Genomic DNA, 15759 nt, shown 5'->3' with positions numbered 1-15759 from the left:
AAAGATTGAACTTCTGGTCTAAATCCATTTGCTGAGTACAGAAATTTTCTAGATGAAATAAACAATTTTAAAGTAGAAATTATAAACTTTGTGTGGCTTAGAACACCCAATGAATATGGTTTCAGGGTAAAAACTGTTTTTATATAGCTATGACTTAATTTCATTACTATATTTTTCAGTCATGACCAGTTCAAAATTCAATCTTTTGCAAATTGTATCACCTAATTACCACTAAGAGCAGTTAGCACTCATAGTGAAAGAGTAATTCTATATTTGATATAGGATTTGCTGCCTTCATTCATTTTTGGGATTTTTTTCTTCTTGGGCTTTGAGCTTATGATCTCACAGTAGCCTATGCTTTATGAATATGCATGATATTCAGATATTTAATTGCTTTGTTTAGTTCTAAATTCTCCAAATAACACACCATTCTGATATATATTACTGTTTTAAGTGTTATTATAATAATGTAAGTTTGTACAGCTAATTCTCACATTGTGACAATATATAACAATGTAACCACATATCATTTTATTCATTATACATCTTCTGTTTTGACTGCAGCTTGACATATGCATTTCACTTGTAAATTACAGCTTTTGTGTTCTTCTACTCATGCGCTGTCTTCATGGTTCATTATATCTTTGATGAATAATGTGTTTCCTGTTTTTTGTTTTAACTATAGTGCTGTAGCAATTTTGTGAGCATGCGTGTGCAATGCCTTTTTCTTTCAGGAAAGATAATGTCCATGATTGATAACAAAAACTTCACTAATAACTAGAGAAGGCATTATGTAAAAATAAATCATTTGTTTAATTTATTCAGATAATTTAAATGTCATAAGGATGATTCTTCCTTTGATATTGTTTTTTATTGTTGAAACTTAGAGAAGTCGACACATGTTGATATCTGGAAAAGATGAAATGCTATTATTTGCATTTATTAACTTATGACATCATGTTTTCCTTTGGACTACAAGAACTATTGATATAACAAAAATCTATATTTTTGACAAAACAATCTCTTTTACTGTTGAAATGCAATTAGTGAGTTGCTGTTCTGAAATCTGTTGACACAGATGCACTTTCAATAAAAGATCTTTAAAATGTTTCTTGAACTTTAGATACCATCTGACAACTCTCACTCATGCAGAAATATGTCATTTTAAATGGATTTGAAATTTGTTTTACTTTTTTTTTCTGTTAAAAAATGATTTTCAGAGATGATATTTAGCCTAGTACAACGCAGTGAAATTCAATAAAAGTTCATAGTTTTCTCATAGGCAAGTCTGAAATGCACATTAAAGCAAAAGTAATCTTTAAATTTACTCGTAGTATCCTCAGTGCTTGCCTTAGTCATTCTTAATGCCAAGAAATTGGTAATTGATGAGAGGTTTCGGAACATTCTATTAATTCTTACTTATTCAAAACTTTCCTGTTTAAGAACTACAAGGTCATATCCAAGGCATGAAAAATATACCATCTACTACTACTTTAGATTAGATGTTAGAAAGAAATTCTTCACTGTGAGGGTGGTGAGGCACTGGAACAGGTTGCCCAGAGAGGTTGTGGATGCCCCCTCCCTGGAAGTGTTTAAGACCAGGTTGGTTGAGGGTTTGGGCAACCTGGTCTAGTGGAGGGTGTCCCTGCCCACAGCAGGGGGGTAGGAACTAGATGATCTTTGAGGTCCCTTCCAGCCCAAACTAGTCTATGATTCTATGATTCTATGATTCTACTATTACTATGTCAATTTAACATTATTGTTGCCAAAATGGAAACAGTCCTCAAATGTAGTTCAGTATTTAACACACTTCTAAAAAACAAACAAACAAACAAAAAAAAGTTTAAGCTTGAAAATTAATCAGTTTCAGCAAATAATTATACCCTACCCTTTTTGGTACTTTGACATATTCTGCCCCTTGGCCTGCCTTTCAGCCATGGTTCCACAGATACACAGCTTTTTACACTTGTATATGACCATACTGCTCAGTATATGAGCATTACTTTTCATAAATACCAGAAGATACTTGAGAAAATCCATATTTATAAGGAATTTTGCTTAGTATTTTATAATAAATTCTTAGTTATGAGGTGAATTTAGAGATAAGTAAAAGGAACTGCATTCTCTAGAAGGGAACTAAATTCAAGACTTTTCAAGCTAATGGCTCAGTAGCTTGAGAGAAAGAAGGTTAAGGAGAGTCTGGTCTTGCCTACTTATGGCAGTGCAGAAGCTTTATTGCAAAAGTTTCTCATTGAAAACCAGCTCAGAATATAACTGAATACAGTGCTAGAGTGAGTCTGTGATTAATCTGAATGCAGAGTACATTGTGTGTAAGGAGGAGGGACCAGAAGTATTTTACAAAATATGAGGATGTGACTTTTAAACATAAAAGTACTACAAAGTACTTCTGTAGTGTTTCAAGTGAAATTTAAAACTATTACTTATACAGATGAATGGTGAGCTTTCAGCAGAAACAAGTACTGAAAAACTAAGTTTTTTATACCTCACAGTGACATGAAAATATTTAATTTTTTATTTTTAGTATCAGCCTTTAGCAATTGTATTAATACCTAGTTCATTACCATGTGAACCTAATGTCTCAGAAGCTATTTCATATTATGTCAACCAAATTATTTAATTAATGCAATACCAGGTGATTTTTTGAGCTTGCTCACCAGCAGTTTGTTATCTGGTGCTGTCAGCCAAATTGTCTCATAAATATTGCTGTTCTTCCTGAGAGCTCCAAGAGAATAAAAGTGTAATTCTTTTAGACAGAAAAAGTGAAATGTGACACAATACAATGAAGACTAGGCATTCCTATAATTTTATTTTTAATCCACTCAAATTAAACAAAGTTGGGTTGGTGGTGGGATGGTGGAAGATATAATACTTGTAAAGACTACAGAAAGCTTCTTTAGCTTCATTGCCTCAGGTAAAGGTGTTTGTCTATGCCACTGGCAACTGGCTAATTTATTGAACTTTGCCAGCAGGAATTCATTTAGACTGATATGCTATAGTATAAGTAGTAAAAGTATTTTAAAAATCACTAGCTACATTTCTACAAGGCATTAGGTTCTGTCAAGCGGGTTAATTGTCTCATGTATTATATATAATTGTGTAAAAATACCCATTTCTTCTGCCATTTTACTACCCACTTTGTCTTATTAAATGCCAGAGTGTGAACTGCAAATGTTGTTATCGCTACCAAAGTGAGGAGTTCTGAAATAATGCAAACCTTGGCAAACTGTGAACTCTTCACGGGCAAGGTCAGAAGCCTGCTCATAGACTGAGCGTAGGAACAAAACAGGTTTAGCTGGAGTCTTCAACAAACTGTCTTATTCTCTTTCAGCCAAGTCAAAGTGAAAAGACCAGGTTGGCAAGAGGGACCTAAAAGGCAAGAAGTCTTAGGACTGAGTAAAGACACTCAAAAGCTGTGAATAGGACTTTTAGGGGAAGGAAAACGAGGAAAGTAATGAGCTTCAACAAGTATACCATATACAAAGCAAACTGATGACGAGAATATAAATTCTGTTATGAGGTAATTTTTTTCCAGCACCTGCTAATGGTGCCAATAGAGACTTTAGATGGGAACCAAAACTATAGATGTCTCAATCCAAATCTTAAACTGAATTTGTAAGAGTTATGGTTTGCAGTTCCTTTCCCAAAGAAGGCTGAAGAGGGAAGAGGATGCCTCAATTGGAACATACCTGCTAGTGAAATCTCTTAAGTAGGTAGAGAAATTACATAAGAAAGCTGCCAAACTTAGTGAAATGTGGAATCTGAGAGTGTGGATAAGATGATTTGCCACAGGCCAGGAAGATCTACAATAGCACCTACTGTGAATGAGGAAAACCTCGCTAACAAGAGGTTTCTACTCACAGGTCATCTTCATAGGGAAATGGTCCCTTCTCAGGCAGTGATGCATTGCAACACTGCCTGCAGTAACTGAAATTTCAAGCCTAATGAGAGAGTGGAGAAAAAATAAAATGAAAACGTGGCAGGCTGGAAAAGCTGTGAGATTAATGATCACCCTTCCCATGAGGAAGAGATGTATTGGTCATGAGTGACTCACTCCTGTGGTGATGAAAAATTCGGTCTAGTGACCTAACTGGACCTAACATTGTAGGAAGCCTTCTGTCTCCCAGGAGCTTAAATCTGAGGGATGTTGCCGAAGCCATCTAGCCAAATGACAATTAACTGGGACTGCTCATTCATGTGGGCATGACCAATTTCACTGTGACTCTAAGCAGATCAAAAGTGACTACGAGACCCTTGGAGGGAGACTGAAGGGTCAGAGCTGTTGTAACGTGCTAGTCAATCCTTCTGGTCATGCAGGAAAAATGTGTCCTACAATGCTCATATGCAGAAGCAGTGTGACCAAAGAGGACTTTGGCTTCTTTGACAATAGCATGAACTTGCAAGTAAAATGGAACTGCTTAGCCTGAAGAAAAGAATAATGTTTCAACTTTAGAAAAACTACACAAAGAGCAGGCAGTTTCTTCTTTGTTTCTGTGATGGATTACATGAGAAGTAATGGGCTTAAACTGCAACCAGAAAGAGTCTGCTTTGATATAAAGAAAACTTCCGATGCTAAGTAGAGCTGTACTTGCTAATAGATTGACTCATAAAGCATTGAGCGTGCCATCATGGCAGGACTGTACAAATGGGTTGGGCAGAGAACTTTGATCTACTGAGTTGTTTTTCAGCCATATATTTCTATTCATTTGTATTATCATAGAATGAACATATTCATATCAGTGCTTGCAACTACATTCAGAAATACTAGAGTAAGACAAACTATGGCTACCATTAGACTAAACTGTTTCCTCCATTGCTTTGGCACTGTGTGAAAACTTCTAAAGGTAAATACTATATACTAGATATTGTATTGTCTAAATGTTATGTTGTAATTAAATTGTAAGTGAAAAGTAAAATTGATATTGGAGTTATCTACATTATTTAATTTCCTTGAGAAATCAGAAAGCATGAAATCTGATGTTTTAAACCAGGACAGACTTACAGACAATTTTTTAACAATTTAATAATCTGGTTTCTGCTAGAAGAATGACATGGGGTTGCTTATTCTGCAGTAATAACTGGTGGACGGAGGGGCTAAGAGCTGCAGACCTGTTAATCAATCATCTAAACCAGATAATCAACCATTTGATTGATTATCCGAGGTTAGATAATTATTCCCATTTAAACCCATCCTTGTTAAATACCAATCGCATCACCTCAAGTGCTGTCACTCTTACACTAGGTACATACAGTACATATTCATTTTTTTGATTTTTCCTTCATGACTCTAACTCCCTTATTAGCTGCTATGAAGTACCAAAATTATAACAAAAATGCTTTCCAAATGACAAAAACACAGAGCCTTGTTTTATTTCTATATGTGTACTTTCTTGTTTGTCATCATCCAAGTTGCATAACAAGCACAAAAATTATATGCATTAAATAAACATCAGTCTTGTGTACTACATTTACCCTTGTAAACTATATATCAGCTTTGAAAAAAATTATTCCACTTCCAAAAAAAAAAGTGAATAAATAAATGGCATTTCTTAATCATATCTAGCACACTTGTTAATAAGATTATTTTCCTCTTCAATAGTTTGTATATTCAAGCATTTCTCATGGGTTATTGTACAGACAGATGTGTATTACTGCCATGATTTGGTGAAGGAGAGTTAGCCAGGGTTTTCTTCACTATGTTCATACTTCAAAATCTGGTTCTTTTCTTTACTTTAACCTCTTTCTTTTGACAACTGTAAATATCTTGAAGCTCCAGGGTGTTGGTGTTTTGATCTAGAAGCATTTTGAGAATGGAATTGCTTCTTTTGCATTTTGTCATCTACTAAACCAGTCATTATGACTTGCTACTCCTACCATATTCTGAACTTTAAATATTATTTTGCTGTGTTCTCAGTCAAACTAAACTAAAGTGTAATCACTCAAGCATATTATTTTAAACTAACTCATGTAGTGAAGTTTGGAAATTTAGGATCCCACAGTAAGTCAATGATAGTCTGTGGAAACGAATAGTAGATTTCTAGTGCCAAACATTACCTTCCAACTATTAAACTTATTTCCCTGTTGTATCTTTCTTTTAACAGTGAGAGTTCTGAAATTTTAGAATTTCTTTTATTTCATTTTGAACATAAGTCCTAATCACTATTGCATAGAGAAATGTATATAGCAACAGCTAAGTAAAACATTATTGAAAAAATTCAACAAAACTTTCCTTGAATGTTGAGAATTCAGAGACAGATAATAAAAAATGTATTCTGGAGGCCTCTGAAAACTTCTAGAATCTAGTTTCCAGCTATAGAACACATATAAGGTTTATATTTAAAGTATTTTGAATACAAGTGACTTAGAATTCATAATTTTGAAAATATTAGCTAAGGTAATCTGCAATAGTTATATTTCAGATGGAAGTCCTTGATATCTTCAAAGGAAGACTGGATTGATAGTTGCTAGGTACACTACATCTTTACTCAGTAATCTAGGTATGTTTTCTTAACAAGAAATAAAATGGATTTGAATACCTATGAAGCATTTAGATGGATTTCCATTGCAAACTGTTTTTCTTTAGTGGATAGTAAAATTGTTTTAAATTGCAAATGAAAGAGGAACTCAAGAGGAATATATTTCACTATTTTGTGAGTAGATGTTTTACTGATGATTACCTATACCAGCTTTTTTATTCTTAGTGTGATTGATACTGCAGTAATGAGCAACCACTATTATAATGTAAACACAATTATCCAGTTGCATTTCATTATCTGAAGCAATGCTTCTTATATCTCCTTCTGGGTCATTTCTTTTCATATTTTTTCAATTTTTATTGTTCACAGTCTTTCTAGTAAATCTTCATTAGACAGACGTATGTTTCTCACTTTCAGATGGGACCGTAAAAGCTTTTTCAGGCACTGGCTTTCAGTTGTTACCATTGTCTCTTTAATAATATGCATGTTGCTGATGATATTTTAATTATGGAGATTCACTGTTGTGAAACTGTGTTGTTTGTAACACAAGTACCTTCTTTAAAGAAGCACAAGAGCAATATTATCATTAAGGTAATGTCCAAACTTAGGAATAGGTGTTAAATATTGCAGGACTAAATGAAGTCACTCATCTGCTAAATGAACCTTTTTTTAAATTTTAATTTAAGGAAAAGTAATTGCAGTCCTACTATTTGAACATCACAGATGTGAGATGACTAGGTTTTGTGCTTTTGTCCTTAGGGCTCCCACTATAATTCCATGTAATAGGCACAAATCTGGTATTTCTTTGTAATATCCATCTGTTACTGCTGTGCTAGTAGTGTTCAATGCATCACTGAATCCTTCGAGAAAGTATATGAAAGAAGTTTGATGGTATATAGGTTTGTGATCATAGTTCATATGGCCATTTGTCCTTCAATAGTGCTCTTACATGCCAAAAAATAAGAACTCTCAATATACAAATCTTTTTTTTCCATATATCGGTTCAAGACATCTGTTAGGAATTATTTGTATTCAACTATTTTGGTTTTTGGGGGAGCATTCCTGATTCCTACTAGCCATCCTTTGTTGTCTCCAAAATTATTTCTCAAATATAGAATCATAGAATAGAATCATAGAATTATTTTGGTTGGAAAATACCTTTAAGATCATCAAGTCCAACCGTTAATCCAGCACTGCCAAGCCCACCACTAAACCATGCACCACATCTATGGGCCTTTTAAATAACTCCAGTGACTCAACCACTTCCCTGGGCAACCTGTTCCAATGACTGAGAACCCTTTCGGTAGAGAAATTTTTCCTAATATCCAATCTAAACCTCCCCTGGCACAACTTGAGGCCATTTCCTCTTGTCCTGTTGCTTGTTACTTGAGAGAAGAGACCAACACCCCCCTGGCTACAACCTCCTTTCAGGAAGTTGTAGAGAGCAATAAGGTCTCCCCTCAGCCTCCTTTTCTCCAGGCTAAACAACCCCAGTTCCCTCAGCCGCTCCTACTAATATTTGTGCTCTAGACCTGTCCCCAGCTTCATTGCCCTTCTTTGGACACACTTCCAGCTCTTCAATGTCCTTCTTGTAGTGAGGGGCCCAAAACTGAACCCAGCACTCGAGGTGCGGCCTCACCAGTGCCGAGCCCAGGGGGACGATCACTTGCCTAGTCTTGCTGGCCACACTGTTTCTGATACAAGCCAGGATGCTCTTGGCCTTCTTGGCCACCTGGGCACACTGCTGGCTCATATTCAGCTGGCTGTCAGCCAACACCCCCAGGTGCTTTTCCAGCCACTCTTCCCCAAGCCTGTAGCGTTGCATGGGGTTGTTGTGACCTAAGTGCAGGACCTGGCACTGAGCCTTGTTGAACCTCATACAGTTGGCCTCAGGTCATCAATCCAGCCTGTCCAGATCACTCTGTAGAGCCTTCCTACCCTCAAGCAGATCAGCACTCCTGCACAACTTGGTGTTGTCTGCAAACTTACTGAGGGTGCACTCGATCCCCTTGTCCAGATCATTGATGAAGATATTAAAGAGAACTGGCCCCAGTACTAAGCCCTGGGGAACACCACTTGTGACCAGCCACCAACTTGATTTAATTCTATTCACCACAACTCTTTGGGCCCAGCCATCCAGCCAGTTTTTCACCCAGTGAAGCATATGCCCATCCAAGCCATGAGCAGCCAGCTTCTCCAGGAGAATGCTGTGGGGAACAGTGTCAAAGGCTTTACTAAAGTCCAGATAGACAACATCCACAGCCTTTCCCTCATCCACTAAGCAAGTCACCTTCTCACAGAAGGAGATCAGGTTAGTCAAGCAGGACCTGCCTTTCATAAATCCATGCTTCCTGGGCCTGATCACCTGGTTGTCCTGTATGTGCTGCATGATAATACTCAAGATAATCTGCACCGAGATCAGACTGACAGGCCTGTAGTTCCCCAGATCCTCCTTCTGGCCCTTCCTGAAGATGGGCATCACATTGGCTAACCTCCAGTCAACTGGGACCTCCCCAGTTAGCCAGGACTGCTGATACGTGATGGGAATTGGCTTGGTGAGCACTTCTGCCAGCTCCCTCAGCACCCTTGGGTGGATCCCATCCAGCCCCATAGATCTGTGTGTGTCTAACTGGTGTAGCAGGTCACTAAACATTTCCCATTGGATTATGGGGGCTTCATTCTGCTCCCTGTCCCTGTCTGCCAGCTCAGGGGGCTGGGTACCTAGACAACAACTGGTCTTACTGCTAAAGACTGAGGCAAAGAAGGCATTAAGTACCTCAGCCTTTTCCTCATCCTTTGTCACTATTTCCCCCTGCATCCAATAAAGGATGGAGATTTTCCTTAGTCCTCCTTTTGTTGTTAATGTATTTATAGAATAATTTTTTATTGTCTTTAACTGCAGTAGCCAGATTAAGTATCTGCATGTACGGAAGCTCACCAAAACATGCAAGCTCTCTGTATACTTCCTACAATGGGCTAATACAAAGGTAGTCAGAACAAGAATTTGAAAAGAAGTTTGTAGAATTGTAGGACTACTTTCCAGATGAGACCTCAATACTATCTCAGGCCTTTCTTTCTCTACCTATATGTAGGATTCAAAGGAAAACTTTTAGTTTCCAGATGGATTAAGTACTTCTTATGTACTAATACAAGAAGTATAAGTCCTAATATTGAACCAGAACAATGATCCATCTAGTCCTGTGTCTGGCAATAGCAAAAGTATAGTTATATTTCCCTTTGTCTTTCCAGTCAGCTGCTACTTTGGAACTTCTTCAGTCAGCTGATAAGGGACTGAATTATGACTACTGTGTCTTAGATCTTTTTTCCTAATCTGCATTCATGGAAGTTGAACCAGAATAGAATTTCACCCCTCAGCACCTGTTTTTTTGGAACATGAAGTAGGTAGTTCCTACTAGCTTCAATTCAGCTTTCATAATGCTTCTTGCATCTTTGCCTTCAGAACAGAATTTGTTTACTAGCTTCTTCTTTTGTCTCCTTTTGTGATACTCCTGATTTTTTATTGCTCTGGATAAACACATCTTTCCAAAGAATGTTCACAGAGTGCCTGCCTGCCTTTCTTACTGTAGTATCTGCCGGTATATTTTATTTAAAAATGTTATGTGCATATATGTTTTCAGTGTATCCTGCTGGTGTCCTCTGACGAAAACAAATGTTATTCATTTGCATCAGTAACATAGTGTTGTGTGCTGTGATTGCACTTAATAAATAATAATATTACAATAAGTTCAGTAATGTTATGGAAGACGGAAGGAACATTTATCTTTTAGATAATCTATCAAGTAAGAGAAGATTATTTTTTTTTCTCTTCATTTGTGAAAAATGTTTACATTTAGATTTTGATTCTTAAGGATTGGTGGATCTGCATAATCTGTAGATTAAATTTTACTCAGTGTATTTTGTAACATGCTGGGAAGAACAATGTCGGCTAACATTTTTCTTTCCATATTCTCAAGACAGTGTCTCATAATCTTCAAGATCAGTGACTTCTGCTGCCTAATTTTAGAACTTCTTTGGGTTTTATGTAACGTCCAATATTTATGCATGTGAATGATAAACATTTAGGGTGTTCCTAAAACCAATAAATCACACTTAACAATTTTTAGGTAGAACTGAACACCTATGATGCAGTTTGCAAACTATGATGTAATTAAAAATAATGCATTTCAATAAATCATCACCATATTACCTGACAGATAAACATGAGTGTTTTAATTCATCGAAGTTACAACAGTTAAAACAACTGTGCAATGCAGGTGCTTAGATTGTACTTTAAAAATGACCTGAAAATTTGTGACTGAGAAAATGATGTTTGAATCATTTATTTACATTTCCCAAGAACATTTAAAAGTACACAAGGCTCCTAATGTACTTTATTTCTGTTAAAAAAATCAATCTCTCTATATGAAGTAAACAAAAATACAAAATATTTAATATGTAATTGTAAATTGCCTCTAAAGAGATATTTTCAGTATTTTGTTTAAAATAGTAAAATCTCTTTTTCTTAACAATGTTCTTTCATAACTTAAATTTTTCACAGTGTTAACTGTAATCTTTGCTTAAACTGGAAGGAAATACACAGTTTTGACAAGGATTTTAATAGCCCTTACTAACACAATGATTTATCATACTGGTGTATTTCATGTCAGATTTAGGAATAAATCTCAAAGATCTTGATATCTCTGTTTTTCTGTCAAAAACCTGTGTTTTTTGTCCATCTCTTCTTTTAAGAAATCATGTAAGGTCATTGGTATCTTATAAAGTATGGGTTCATTATATTTTAATACTTTGTCCACCAAATGTCCTAGCTCCTCTAATGCTTCCCTTTAACTTACATTGAAGAAACGAGGAAACTGAAGCTGATGCACATCCAAGAAGGGAAGGTGCAAATGTTCTTCTGACCCTTTTGATTCATGATACATTTGAAAACCAACTGAAATTGTTTGCCAGCATGTTCTTGACAATGAGAATTATTGATAGCGAAACTGTGGGATGTCAGTGACAGACTTCCAGACTTGCTTAGTATTTGCATGAAGAATGCAAAGAGGTTACCACTGCAGCAAACAGTCTGTTCTTAAAGTCTGAAAAACACAGTGCCGCTCACATCTCTGTGTGTAGCTGTTTAGAGATGATACTGTAAATAGATATCATACCTTTAGTTGAAGCAGTGTAAATGTTACATTGTGGTTTCAGGACTATACAATTGATTCCCAGTTGACGATGTCTTTAATTTAAAGATGTGTTTTACTCATCTACCCACAGCTACAAAAACGATTGTGAAAAGTTAACATAAGAGAGCAAAAAATATATTCTAGGTATTAAGTACCTGTCATGAATGCACGTGCTAGATTTACTAGGTTTGCTCAAAAGCTTTCAGAGCATATGCTTTAAACAAAAAAAGAACATTTTTATTCTACTAATGACAAGAATGGGTAAGATCCATGCTGAATTCTTCTTGTATTGGACACTTTTGTGTCAGAAAGCTCCCTTTACTGCAGGATCTTTTCTTCTTTTCTTTTCTTTTCTTTTCTTTTCTTTTCTTTTCTTTTCTTTTCTTTTCTTTTCTTTTCTTTTCTTTTCTTTTCTTTTCTTTTCTTTTCTTTTCAAGTGTCTAATATATGTCTCTAAAATCAATGTTGTGGGTTTTTTTCTTCTAATGACTGAGTATTAATCTATCTCTTTATTTATTTTTATAGATTAAAAAAATCAACAGGAATTTTCCCGTAAACCAGCAGGTAAGAAAAAGAAAATTTGAGGGTTTTTTCATTTATAATTCTCATTTCAACTGCATTTAATTGTATGGTAGCTGTGCATTATTCTAGCTTAAGAATTCTCACTTGATTTTCTTTCAAGAGTACTTTACAGGATCAAAATGGGTATTTTTTTCTAAAGTCTAAGGGAACTGGAGTGTTTGGTCAAGTAAGACCATGCCTAATGTTTTCAAATGAACCTGTTTAATGCATATATATATAAGTTTTCTTCAGATTGCATCTTACCCATTTTACTATAAAATGGGGAATTGGATTGTTATGCTTTACAGAATTAGCCAATATCCATCAATGTTCTAAAATTTTAAAAATATATAAATTCTATTGTCCAAATGAAGGCATAGCAAAATAATATTTGCACAATTTTATGGAGCAGGCTGGTAGCAGAATTTGGAACAAACTGCATCATCTGTTTCCAAGTTCATCCATTGGCAGTCTCATATTACTGGAAGGCACTGCAATGTCTTAATAAAAGGGGAGGTAGATTCCTTGAATAGAGATGGTTTCTTGCACAGTTGCTGCTCTTCTCTGCAGCTGTGTATCAGGTTATTGGATCCATGGGACTAAGGGATAGAGCTGTGTGTCTTGAGAAATCTGTTCTTTCCATTTTTATTTTTAAAGAAGCAAACCTACGGAGAGTTCAAAGTTAAGGGCTGAAATTCTGAAGTTCTAGTTGCCGGAGACCATAGCGAAAATGGACAACAGCCATACCTCCTCAAAAGGATCAGCATATATTTTAGAAAACTATGTAAGAAAAGAATAAATAAAAATATTCAGGATAAAGCTCAGTACTCTGTAAAGAATAATTTGGAAAATAGTCTATTCCCATACTACAGCAATGCCATTAATTGTTCTGTGATATAGCACAACAGTTGAAAAATGTGACCATTTTGTGGTGGGCAGAGTGGATGTCTAGTAAATTTAACCAGTAACTTAAGTATGCATGTGCTGTGTATCACAACAATTACATAATGGAGATTTATTTTTAAGAAATTTAGAGTAAGAGGAAACACAGAAATCTGATTCATTGTGAGAACAATTTACTTTCTTGTAGAAGGAGAGAAATACGTACAGGACTGAGCTGTAAACTTGCCTTCAAAAGGACAGATTTGAGGAAGAAAAGTGCTTTCACCTCCCTTACAACCAGCTTCAGTCAGTCAATATATTTTTCAGTTCTCTATCTCTGGTCCAACATTATTAATATGGAATTATTAATATGGAATTGTGCTGAGTGTAAACCACAAGGGAGAGGTTATTACTATTTTGTTTGCTGCTTTCTTAATGAGAAGGTCCACAATTCATTATAAATGAATGATAATAATAATAACAACAAAACCAACAACAACTATATAGGTATATATAAATGAAGTTAGAATAAATAAAACATACTAAACAATTAGATACATTTTTATTTGCCCTTAGTTCACATTTCTTTGTCAGCACTACAATTACTCAGATTTTGAGATACTTTCATCTCTTGTCTCCTGAAGTCACAGAAAGGAAGTGGTTTGTCACATTCAGCAATTGAAGATAACACTTGTATTTGGGCATTTTCAGAGCAGTTTCTATAACATCAGTTGCTGGCAGTGGCAAAGAAATGCTCCTATCTCAAAAGAAGGAAGGACAAAATGCCTAGTAAACAAAAAATAATTAACTAGCTCCATTTCACTATGATTTATTCTGAGCTTTTCTCTTTTACTGAAAAAAAAAAACCAAAAAGATAACAACAATATAAACAACAGTTATAACGTCCCACCAGGCTAACATATTGATTCAGTGATCTCTGCTAGTTTGGAACTCTTGGTATGTATGGTCATTAAGGCATTTTCCTCTTCCATAGAATTGCAGTGGAAAGCAAAAATAACTTTCTTGGCTTGAACGGCTTGTTGGTCACGTTATCTGTTAGGGCAGCCTACAATTAGTGCGTTCTTCTCTCATCAACATCAATCACTACATTCCAAAAGAATTACCATGGACCACTTCAAGAAAGTCAGCCAAAAGATCAAACTGAAAAGAGAGAGGCTGATTTGATGAGCAGTGAGACTGATAAGGTCTCACTGCCATCAAATATTGGAAAAGAAAAAGGTTTACTGATCTGTGGATGTCTTGAAATTTAAGGGAACATTAATTTCAAAAACAGACTCCCTTTTGTGTTTACATTATGTAAAGAAGGTTGCATTTTTTTATTGTAGAAGGAGCTAGGAATTATCACCAAAATATAAGTTAAATAAGGTATTTCTGAGAAAAGTCTGAAAAGACTACACAGATGTAAGGTTAATTTCTATCTTGTGATATGCAGCAGACATTAACATGATATGCAGGGAAGGAACAAGCCTTTTTACTTGTTACATTAACACATCATTATTTATTGGAACATTAAATTATCATTTGGAATACTTTTGTCATCTATACATTTATTTTAATAAAATAGACTTTTGTCTAAGAGGTTAAATAGCTAGTTTTAACTTCTTTCTGCAAGCACATCACGACCCTGAACTCTGAAACCAATCTGACTGGGATTTTACTTCTAGATTTTTTTCTTACCATGTATTTTGCCTAAAATGATTGGTACAAGCTACAAGCATGTTATCTGTTTAGATGGAAATGCCTCTATGTCTTATTGTACACCCTATGCATCTTGTTCAATAAAAAAACAGTAGTAAGACAAACTCTGACAGTTTCTAAGCACCTATAATGAAACATTTTCAAACTTAGTTCTTTGAAAAATATCTATTGACAAAGAATTTTTAGAGTACCATCTTTAATTAATATAGGTGGAAAAGGTTTGTAAGATCATGTGGCTTTTCAGTTCTTCCTCAGTGACAAAATTTCTACAGTATATTTTACATTTCTTCTTTGTATATCTAAAAGATTCCTGATAAACACCAATAAATTTAAGTATTTAACATTTCCTCTCAAATATCATCCTTTTGCTAAACATCCAGTTACTAAAGGGATTAAAATCTTTCTCACACTTAGATATTACTAGTATCAAAATTGCATGTGGAGGTTTGGGTTTTATACCTTTGTCTATCTAAGTAAAATTTTCCACAGAATTTTCCATCAACAGTGGCAACATTGCAAGTTAATCTTTTAGCTACAGTCTTCATCTTATTATGCTTAAAAAAAAAACAGACAAGCATACTTAATTTCGCTTAACAAATACCCATGGGGCTTTTTATAAGCACTAGCAGGGTAATTGAAGGTTATTTTCACTTGGAATTTTTTTATCTATGTGTGCATATATATACATATATATATAAAATGAATATGTATGTATGTATCAGTATGTACATATATACATGTGGATTTCAATTAGTTGTTAAAGGTAAAAAGGGGAAGGCAGTTGTCAGACTAGAGTCAAGGAACCAATTCAGTTAGAATTCATTTATGAATATATTCTTGATTTGAAGAAGAAAATATTGGCACAGCCAGGTCCATTGGTATTACAATGAGGAAACAAATGAACCTATATAGAT

At 35.1% G+C, this 15759-nt stretch overlaps 1 protein-coding gene across 6 annotated transcripts in view; it reads left to right on the top strand.

Moving 5' to 3' along the window:
• The window catches only part of SNTG1 (syntrophin gamma 1), a 365935-nt gene that overhangs the window by 274489 nt on the left and 75687 nt on the right, over positions 1-15759 (top strand). For all 6 annotated transcript variants that reach the window (XM_075744109.1, XM_075744111.1, XM_075744112.1 and 3 more), the window contains one exon: positions 12209-12247. In XM_075744109.1, coding sequence (XP_075600224.1) covers positions 12209-12247 — 39 coding nt within the window. The remainder of the gene's footprint in view (positions 1-12208; positions 12248-15759) is intronic.

The sequence above is a fragment of the Balearica regulorum genome, chromosome 2 (assembly GCF_011004875.1).
Source record: "Balearica regulorum gibbericeps isolate bBalReg1 chromosome 2, bBalReg1.pri, whole genome shotgun sequence".
NCBI classification, from domain to species: Eukaryota; Metazoa; Chordata; class Aves; order Gruiformes; family Gruidae; genus Balearica; species Balearica regulorum.
Note: the sequence above shows the minus strand (reverse complement) of the source record. Positions and strands in the feature narration are given on the sequence as shown.